The sequence below is a fragment of the Gouania willdenowi genome, chromosome 5, assembly GCF_900634775.1.
Source record: "Gouania willdenowi chromosome 5, fGouWil2.1, whole genome shotgun sequence".
Classification (NCBI taxonomy): domain Eukaryota; kingdom Metazoa; phylum Chordata; class Actinopteri; order Blenniiformes; family Gobiesocidae; genus Gouania; species Gouania willdenowi.
Window position 1 is genome coordinate 36,673,481 of NC_041048.1, and position 10,562 is coordinate 36,684,042.

General features: G+C 36.7%; 1 protein-coding gene and 1 long non-coding RNA gene across 2 annotated transcripts; both read left to right on the plus strand.

Annotated features, from left to right (window-relative positions):
• The first annotated feature begins 646 nt into the window (after nucleotides 1-646).
• Nucleotides 647-3,277, plus strand: LOC114463840 (uncharacterized). Its single transcript, XR_003674128.1, has 3 exons — nucleotides 647-687; nucleotides 2,661-2,762; nucleotides 3,067-3,277. It is a non-coding gene; the product is annotated as an uncharacterized LOC114463840 (long non-coding RNA).
• Nucleotides 3,278-3,287: 10 nt separating this feature from the next.
• On the plus strand, nucleotides 3,288-6,087 carry LOC114463839 (uncharacterized). The gene is made up of 4 exons (XM_028447661.1): nucleotides 3,288-4,076; nucleotides 4,256-4,411; nucleotides 5,225-5,317; nucleotides 5,796-6,087. The coding sequence occupies exons 1-4, from the start codon at nucleotides 3,687-3,689 to the stop codon at nucleotides 6,054-6,056; spliced, it is 900 nt and encodes a 299-aa protein (XP_028303462.1). The 5' UTR covers nucleotides 3,288-3,686; the 3' UTR covers nucleotides 6,057-6,087.
• The last annotated feature ends 4,475 nt before the right edge of the window (nucleotides 6,088-10,562 follow it).

Consider the following 10,562-nt stretch of genomic DNA (forward strand, 5'->3'; position numbering starts at 1 on the left):
GGCTGTTACATTTACTAAAGTGTAACATGTATAATTAAAGCTATAATTTTATGTTTCCAAGATGAACATGATAAAATCATGATGAATGCATGAAATCTGACAACTCATTGAATTTATTAGATTCATTCATGTTGGCATAAAGTGAGGCAATTGCGTCCTAATGGTGGGCGGGAAAAGCAAAGCGCATATTGAACGAGAAGACCCTGCTCTCGCGATACTTTACAAGGAAACATGGGACGACGACCTCCTTTGCTGTGCACATGGAATTGGTAAGTAGAAATCTATTGTCATCCATCTTAATGCAAACGAAATACTATGCAGAAATAGCAGTAGTCCATCATTTATAGCGATATTTAGTCAAAATTATTTGTTTTTAAAAATATTGACAGTCGACCGTCTGACAAGGATCTAGACTGAGGCTAAAGTGGTTGCATGTGCGACAGTTTTTTTTTTTTTTTAATTTTGTGTTTCTTTTATTTTGTCTCTGTTTTGTCCACAGACAGTACAATATTTTTTTAAAAAAGGCGCATCTGTACGAGTGATCGAGAAGCTACTGAAGTTTATCAGATGTGCTTTGCACTGGAGGGTGCAATGTGGTCTCGATAAAAGTAACTGATACCACTTGGTGTGCGGCGCAGCGCACCTACGGGACACTCCTCTCAGGTGAGAGCTCAGAGCAACACACTGGTGAGTTCTTCCATGGAAATACAATATTCCTCATAGAGCGGTTTTACTCACAGATCTCTACCTAAATCAGAACCAGTGCTAGATTTAACCAGAGCTAAATGTTGTCTTTTTGTGCCTCAGTGCTGGGTCTGCAGTGCTTACAAGCCGCTAATGTTGCTAACTAGCCGCTAGCCGGCTAGTTAGCAACATTAGCGGCTTGGGCGTTTGTTAAGCCGCTTTACGCGTCCTTAGATCTCCGTTCAACCCGTGTCGAAAGTGCGGATGTCAAACTACAAACCAGTTTTTAAATCATGTTGATAGGCCAAATAGAAGTGGAGTTATGAGGGAAAATGTGCGTGTGTTTTTTTGGTGACATTTTCTTGAGCTGTCCGTGCAGGAAGAGCGCGTCTAAAACGAAAGCGAAAGTGTTGTGAAGCAAGAAGGCCATTGTCCAATCATCATGTCCACATATAGCGGTATTTTTGTTTTCAAGCGTCAGGTAAACAGAGACAGAGAAAGAGAGGGTGAGTTGAGAGATTTGAGATTATAGTGCTTATTACTGTGATTTGACTGTTTAGTTAGTGTGTAGTGAGTGACATTAGAGTGTAGTGTCTAGTTTATTGTTTTATATCAACACAATGAGGCAGAAATAATTTGCCTTTCCCTGTATTTGTGAATCATACTTTTTTGTAAATAGTTGTACAAAATCACCTGAGACATTGCTTCCATTTCACTGTAAATAGCTATATATAACTGTGTTTTTTGATTCATCTGTTTATAAGTTTTTGAAATATATAGTTTAGATTTGCTATATAGATTGCAAGCAATTAAAATGATTCGTTAAAAATGTTTGACTTTTATAGCAAAAAAAACTAACTTTTTCCCACTCAAATTTTAGTTTTCATAGTGGTTTTAGATCCACTGTGTAATACAGTATGCCGTATTAAAGAAAATACTTCAGTCATATTTGGGAGGTTCTCCTGAAAAAAATGATACCAAACATGCAAGGTTTATGGATTTCCATATATGAAATATAAAGATATGTATATAATATAATATATATATATATATATATATATATAAAGATAAAATCAAACACAATGAAAAAACAGCAAAAACATCTTAGACCCCAGAGGGTTAATTTATCTGCAAAACTAACCCAGCGACTAAAAAGTACTCAGAAAATGCAAATGATAGAGATATAGCATGTCCATATTGAACGAAATTTAGATGGAGCAAAAATAATCGAAATGCTGTGGTCTAGGCAAATGGCAAAGTTTCTCTTGTCTACAAAACACACGTAAAGGGAAATCCACACAGTTGTACAAAAGCAAAAAGAGGCCAGTTAGTGATAAGTACTATTCATTAAATGAATACAGCTCAGGCAATGAGTAAATTGTGGACATGGACTGTTTTGTCTCTGATGAACAGTGCAATAAAAAAATAAAATTCATATGTTAGATTCTGTCAGCTATAACTTTTCTTTTAAAGGGAATTCGACTTTGCTCAAGGAAATGTAAACGAGTAAAGAAACTTAATTATTAATTAATCTGCTGTGTAAAAGTCTGTCTATAAAAAATGAGATGTAATAATGAGTAAATTTCCTCTTAATTTCTTGGAAACAGAATATCATATTTGAAAATATTTGATAACATGACTCAAAGTACAAGAAAAGCCATTTCATATTACAATGATACAAAACATTCAGAAACGGTGCTAGAAATATCAGTCACGAGAGCACTTTTATCATAATCATGTTATTTATGGCTCATTTACGTTTGAAATGCATACGGATACACATGAGACTTTTCTGTCTTGTTAACATGAAAACACTAATATCATTTTTAAAAGGTTATGTTTTGAACTCATGTCTGTTTATTGATCAATTCCTAGTCTGTCTGTGAGCTGTAGATCCACGTCTGTCAGTGATTACATGCTTTTTTTCATGGGCATTAATTGATATAATTATTAATTGTTCTCTCAATTTATTACAGCAACTTCTGACCACAAGAGTGTCCTGTCTGACCACGCTGCCATTCAACTGCATAAGTGCCTGCTCGAAAAATTCGTCGACCTGAAACAGTGAATTTCTTTAGGTGAGGAGATGTGGAACTGTAAGGAGTGTAACGTATCTCTATCCGGTAGATTTGAGCTACTAAAACATGAGACTACAGCACCGTCATAGGCAACATTACTTTGTGGGACATCTCAGAATGGTGACGTTAAAAAGACACATACATTTATAAGGTGGGGTAACCTTCAGAGGGAGAGAGAGAGAACATATGAGGGATTGATGAGAGATAATGCATAATAGATTAGTCTTTTGTCCTTATTGCTGTTAAAATTCAGATGTACTCTTGTTTAAACTTACAATATTCTTTTTCCATATTCTTTACACAGTCTGTTGTGTAATGGCTGCTCCGGTGAAGCTCAGAATTATACTAGGAGACAACAATTCCCAGAGATTGATTCTTCCAGATGGGATTCCAGAGTCTGTCAATGAACTCGCACAGCAAATTAAGAGACAGTGTGGAATAGAAGGTGTTTTCAGGCTTCAATTCATGGATGCAGAATTTGGGAATGAATTCAGCAACTTGCTGTCAATATCGGATGTCCAGGACAAAGGTACCATTAAGGTCATCTATATTTCAGATGCCCAACCTGGTGGCTCCACACCCCCTCCCTTCGCACCACCTCCTTCCTTAGCTTCATCGTCGTCCTGCTCTCCAAATGACTCCTCCGTTTCATCTGGTAGCTCTTTTGATACAGACATACTATCTTCTCCCGAGTCCACCTCCTCAAGATTGACTGCATGGCCAGTGGTCTTCCAAGTTCCCAGGTTCTCCTATGATGCTGAGCTACAGCTGGACAGGGCCAATGCTGCTTTCAAAGCAACCGGAACTTTGTTCAATCCTGATGTGAAACTAAAATCTGCCATTCTTAATGGCTTAGCTGAAAAGATCATTCAGTACAAAGTGTACCTCTCTGACTCAAAGTTTGATGACGTGGCAGAAGCTCTTATGTCAAAGCATCCATGTTTGAAAGAGCCAGGTTCTGTCTCTGGATATGGCGGCTGGAAGGCAAGCTTGAAATATAAACTCGCTAACTACAGAACAAAGCTCAGGGGGCTTGGGTGCCGTGAAGTTACATTGAATTCCCTAAAACAAAAGCCTGAAGGCAAAGTCAGTCCTGCCTATGGTGTTAAGAGGCCAAAAAAAGCAGAAGTGAATTATTGCCCAGCCTATACAACTGATGAAACAGCAGAGACGCTAGAAGTGATAAGAGTGGCCCTCCTGTCAGAAGTACAGAAAAGAAATAATGACGGGAAGGGAAGAGAAGAGGTAGTACGAGAGGCACCCATGATTGCAGATTTCAAGACAAGGTGGCCGGCTCTCTTCCATGTGCGTGAGGTAAGAATGAATGTTTGACGGAATAAACTGATACTAATTTAATACACAGTGCTACATTAGAGAAATGCAAAACTCCTTAAGAGTAAGAAGATGTACTGCCATATCAAATGTAACATTGATCTCAAAATAGGCAGAGTTGAGTCCTGTTTACCATTGTTTTTTTTTTTTTATTGTTGTAGGTGAGTTCCGAATTCAAGAGAATCACAACAACGCATCTGCAGTCAAAGTTCTTTGCTGAGCTGGATGCTCACTCTGCAAATCTGCTCAAGGTGTATGCCAAGAAAGGTGGTGTTCAAGGGAGAAAAATCAAGAACATCATGGTACCCATAACCCAGGTATGGAAAAAACAAAACTGTTCAACCTGTACTGCTGTCATATTTTTAAACTGAACCTCTTAACTCCCACTTAAACCGAGCACATTATCTCTTGTTCAGCTTTACCCAAATCTAAAAGCTTCTCTACTGGAGCTTACAACCTTATTGACTTTAAAAACTGATCTGAGACTTTGTCTCGCAATATCGTCACGTTTTCATCATATTATTGGTGTTTTTGTAGCTTTTTAATGCATTTTGCTGCGTTCTCATTTTCACTTGTCTCATTTGTCTTTGTTGCTTTTTCATATACATTTTGGACGCTTTTTTGTTGCTCCTTTGTCGCCTGTTTTGCTGCATTTTCATCCTCATTTACGTCTCTTTTTTGTAGCTATTTTGCCACTTTTTTTGATGAAGCTTTGGGTCAAATCAAACTGGAGAACATGTGCTTAGTTAAAGTAGGGGTTACGATTTAACTGAAAGCCTGACCATTGTGGAAATGGCTAATGTTATAAAAGTAAAGGACATGCTCAAATCAATTCCTGTACACTTTCATAAATTTAACTGAAGAGGGTAGATTTACAAGAAAAGAAGCTTCAGTTTGAAATTGTGCAAATAATCTTTTATGAAAAGGTCAGACTATTCATGACGGGTTCACAATCCTTTGGAGAACCACTGTATTCACTACTACTCTAATCTCTAAATGGCTTCAAAGTTGTGACTTCCTGTGAAACTAGTTAAAAGTTGTCTAAACTTTGTAAAAACCTTCTCTGCTAGAAGGTTGAGATGGTTTTCCTAACTTTTGTTTTGCATTTCCTCTCTGATCTGAATACTTAGACGGACAGCATTGACGTCAGACGAGAATGCGTCCTCAAAGGTCTTTGTGTCTACTTGAATGAAGATCCGGAGAAGCTGGTTAAGGAATACACGGTATGTTTATCTTTTATGTTTGCTGAGATTTTGATCATTTGGTATGAATGGGGTTTCCTCTGGGTTCCAATCAGCTGTAAAATTTGGAAAGATAAGGTCTTAAAAACCTCTTTGAAATCTACCTACTTGCCAACTGCATTGCATTTCTAAACAAATCACTTAACTTACAAATTGATACCTGCACATAAGAAAAATGTGTTTGGCCAACTGGAATGATCGGTGTATCATTGCTCAAAATGTATTTTGTAATCCTACATTGACACACCCCGTCTCTTGTAATCTTGTAAGTAAGTACATAAGTGCTTTATTTTTCATTGTGCAACAAAATTGTGTCCAGGTGTTAGTTATTCTTTAACTCCTTCTGTCTCTTCCTTCCAATCACTGAACTTCATGTCACAGAGACATGAAGTTAAAGAGATCCATGTCTGGACGGCTAATGAAGGAGCTTTGTTAATGTTTTTGTTTTGTTTTTTGTCAGACGGCTGACGAAAACATTGGAACGGCCATGGCAGAGACGGTCTTTGGAATCTTTGTCATGCGACATGAAGGAGCACAGCCTGGTGATGACCCTGAGGATGTTGGAATCATTCTGGAGGGGGTGGAAGTACTCGATGGGTTGGTAAATGTGCCTTTTGCTGTGAAGGAGTCCCTGACACAGATTGTCAAAACCTCTTACCTCTTACTCTTTTGTCACAATTTTGTTGCTGTTATGAGCTTTCCAGCTTTTAGATTTGGGTAATGCCAAACTGGAGACAATGTGCTTGGTTCAGGTGGGGGTTAAGAAGTACTTTTATTTTTCTTAGTTACATTGGAACTGGTTTTTTACTGTAAATCCCCTAAATGTGGTATGAACATGTTCTTCTGTTAACCTGTGTTTCAGTAAGTTCAACAGCACATACAGGTGCAAAAAATGTTGCATTATTGTTTATTTGGAGAAAAAAAGTTTTGTGGCAGCATCTACATGTTATGATTTTTTCCTTTATAGCACTAGGTGCTATAATTCATTCTCTTGGCACTTAAAAAAAAAAGAAAAAAAAAAAGCGGTGTATGCTGTATTACACCAGATTGTCATTTAAAAAAAGTTTTAACAATTTTTGTTCTGTGGCAAGCAACTGTTCGTGTAAAACTTTGCACTTTTGACAAAATACATTTTTATGGCAATATCTACTATTTGTCTTTTCTTTCTACCCATGACACCAAGCAGTCTGTAGTCTTTGTTGATACTATTCACTGCAAACCTTTAAGTGTTTACACTTGAATTGCATTCTTTAACTTACCTTAATTAAATCATGGAAAGTATTTCCATGTGATTTAATGGCTTTTTTTCAGCATTAACCATTTCTGTTGGGCTAACTTATTTTACTTGGGTTGGATCAACTTAAGATAGTTTTGTAATTTCACTACTGTCAAATTAGTGGATCTAATACTATTATATTGAGTCAGTTCTAGCCCTAAGAATCAAGTTAAATCAACCCTAATGAATTAATTGATCCAACACATCTAAATTAAGTAGGTCCCAAACCTAGAAAATAAGTTAAATCAACCCTAATATATAGTGTTGAACCAAGTCAAGTGCATCAAGTTGGACTAACAAAATTGCTTAATGCTGAAAGAAAGCCATTTAATTATGTGGAAATACTTTCCATGATTTTTTTATGTTCATTCAAAGAGTTGTTTTTTTGAGTGTGCACACTTAAATAATATCATAATGTAATGTCATATACTTCAGAGGGTGGGACCACCACTTCCACCCTCCGGAGCTATTGCACCACATACACATATATACACATAGGTTGGATGGGGGGCACCGCTCCCCTCCATCCACCTTTTTTAAATAGCACTTCATACATTCACTAAACACACATTCACTCAGGGGATAGGGAAGTCCCTCTCTATTGGGGAATGGAGAGGCACTATAACAGGGTGGTGGGTAGCGTCACACATTTGGGCCTGTCGGGTGGAGACCCAGCCCCTCTGTTAATGGCTGGGCCGCCGTGTAGAGTAAAGAAAGTAATGTCATATACTGTACAATTGTTTAAAAAAACATTTGTTGATTGAACCAGTAATACATATATTCATCAGCCTGAAACACAAATACAGCTTTTGACAACTTTAATGAGAAGGATGAGGTTGAGAGGATGCATAAACTCTGAGTCTTTAATCCTGAATTCATGCAAAGTCTTTTTCTGTATTTTTTAAAAAATTTTGTCAATGCTGAGAATTAACTTTCGCACAAGTAGGCGTGTACAATCCATAGTTCAAAGTGTTCATTATCGCGTGCACAGTTGGAACAGCTCACTGAGTTTACAATACAGTGGACGATAATGGGTTTGTGATAACGATACGATGCAATATTTATGAAAAGGTAAAAAAAAAAATTGCAGTTGGAAAAATAACTATACTTTTATTTGACTTTAACTCTAGACATACTTACATACTTACTCTGGGTATGATCTTTTCAGCTAAATAGAAATATTAAAAAGAATGAAAATGTGGATTTTACTCGATACCACTCGTACCCTCGACAATACATCTTGTGACATTTTATTATTGCACTATCTTGGCATGTGATATATATCGACCCACCTATAATGTATATGATGTATTGATAACTAATAACTAATAACAACCTAAACCCTAAACACTTCAATTTGCATTTATTTTAAATATGTATTTATTCATTTATTAAACAAATGACTACAATTAGAAATGATGCAAAATGGCAGTCATTTCTAAAGACATTTTCTTTGATTATGTATAGTTATTTTACATCAGCTGTTTTTATTATTACAACAGTTATTTACACCAACATTGAGCACAATGGCGCTGATATGGCTCCTCCCCAAAGGAATGAAACTTGATTGATCCAAAGATGATGAAAATAAATGCTGTTTGTTTTGTCTGATAATAACGTTGGCTGGGCTCCACCTTCAGATCAAAATCCCCGACACATTTACACATGAAACTTAAACACGTTTTAACCTTAATGCCTTTAATGGAGGAAAAGACACTTACTTGTGGCTATAAATCTTTATTACTGACGTAACTCTTAAGAGGCTCCATCACCTGATATTTAAATCCTGGTTATTGCACTGGCGCCACAGTGCTGGATTTAAAAACCAATAGCAGTGTGGGCATTACTGACAATGGCCATTGGGTCAATGAGGGGTGAGGAGGGATGTGAGTCCCCTGAGAAGCAGCAAGAGGGATTTTCATTGCTCCAAATAATGACAACACAATATCATCCTGCCAATGTGAGGTGACGGCGGTAACGATTGATCGAGGCTTATTGTATCAAAGATGACCTATTTCACCTCTAGGCTGCCATGGGAGCACATCATCTTCAGAGGACGGATTTGTGTTGATTGACATCCGCTGACATGTGCTAAGAATAACAACCCATCATATAATACTTGAATAAAAGTAAAAATACTTGAATGAAAAAAAGACTTTAGTTATTAAAAGTAACATCATATGAAATGAGTAAAAGTTTTAAAGCAGTGCGGATATGTTCTTAAAATATTCCAGTCATAAAAACTAAATTACTGTAAGGATATTCATTTAAATGTGTTTTACAATAGATTCATTGGTAAAATATCTTATGTGAACACAGCAGCAGGGCTTTAGCTTCAGTTGATGTGATGTTAAAAGCTTCAGGACTTTAATTTGTTCCTTAAATACAACCCAGCCTGGGTTTTACACTGTGCACCCTTTCAGCTAATCTATACTAGTGTACATCGATGCTATACTTTTGTAGATATTTCATGTGCTATCTAGTTTCATACTAAAAATGTATTAATCAACAGCTGCATTTCCATTACCTTTGGAAATGCGCAAATTCTAAAAAACGCAATAAAAACTGGTAATGGAGACATTCATTTAAAAAAAACACTCAAATATCGCTAAAAAGTTTTTACGCTTTCATGAGGAATTTCAGATGTTTCAATGTTGAAAAGTGTCGCAAAAGTGTGATGGAAACACTTTTTCCGCAAATACATGACAGAATATGAGTATACCTGGTCACATGACCACTGCTCTCCAAGAAAACATAGCACGATACATGTAGACAGAAGAGGAGACTGGGACATTTCTTAGTATTATACTAAAAAAAATATTAGTGCCACATTAGATGTGAAACACCAAAGGAATGGAGAATGTCCATCTTCCTGCAGTTACGAGGCGCCTTCCTGTGGGGGACACACTTGTGGCTCTTTTCAACAGTCCAACAAAAAAAATCTACTGTTTTATGTTTCTTTCAAATCAAGTCACCTATCAACAGGCATGGCATTTTTGAAGCTGCACCTGTACATCATCCAAAAGTGGTTCTAATCCATTACTAGTGCCAGTGTGATCTCAAAAACACTGCCAAAGGGACATTTTTGTTGTTTTCCAAGATTGACAGTTGAGTTAAAACAATGGCAAATGTTGATAGTGGAAATTTAATGTCTAGCGGAGTGACGTCCTGTAAATGACACCAAGCAAATGAGTGTCAGTTTTAAAAAATTTACTACTCATAACAAGTCTGACGTCAAAATGAGCATGTAGTGTATTCACATTAGATAGTATGGAACGTTTGAGTACGCAAGAAGTACCAGGATGTATACGATATCGGGATATTTTTTAAGTATGCACGGTGGGCACACTAGTCATACTCAACCACCTCATGATGGAATGTAAAATCGTCCAGTGACTGGCTTCAAGCTAAAAGTCAATGCATCTCTTCTTGTTTTCCAATAGTTTTTTTTATATTTAGCTTTTGTAAATAGAGTTCTTGTTTTGAAGTTAATCAGAATATTTGTCAGTAGCACAATGGATGGTCTTGGAAAATCTCCAAAATGTGAGCATGAAATGTGTTTCCACACGTTTTATGGATCAAATGAGCACATGCTGATATTCTACTTGGTCACTTTCTCACTTAAAATGCTTTTCGAACTTTCAAAAGTGGAGAATCAACAGAGATATTTAGCCTTAGGTTTTTTGTTGTTGTAGGTTTGAAATGCATCTTGGTAAACTTGGAAGTATACTTCAGTGAAAATGGTCATCATTCTAACCATATAGTAGACAGTATATACTCATTGAGTTTGTAGTGCATAGTACGGAGTGTGCAATTTCTAACACAGCCAGTAGCTTCCTTGTCTGGTGAATCTTGGTCAGAATAGAGTAAAAATGTTTCATATTTTTTGAACAATCTTTGTAATCTTCTATAGAATTCCCAATCCCACAAAGCCAGAGTTCAAGTCACATG

Excerpts from the sequence above, each read along its gene's own strand:
- LOC114463839 (XM_028447661.1), top strand. The coding sequence starts at position 3,687 with ATGTCAAAGCATCCATGTTTGAAAGAGCCAGGTTCTGTCTCTGGATAT. Across the intron at positions 4,077-4,255 it reads CTCTCTTCCATGTGCGTGAG|GTGAGTTCCGAATTCAAGAG; the intron begins GTAAGAATGAAT and ends TTATTGTTGTAG. Across the intron at positions 4,412-5,224 it reads TCATGGTACCCATAACCCAG|ACGGACAGCATTGACGTCAG; the intron begins GTATGGAAAAAA and ends CTGAATACTTAG.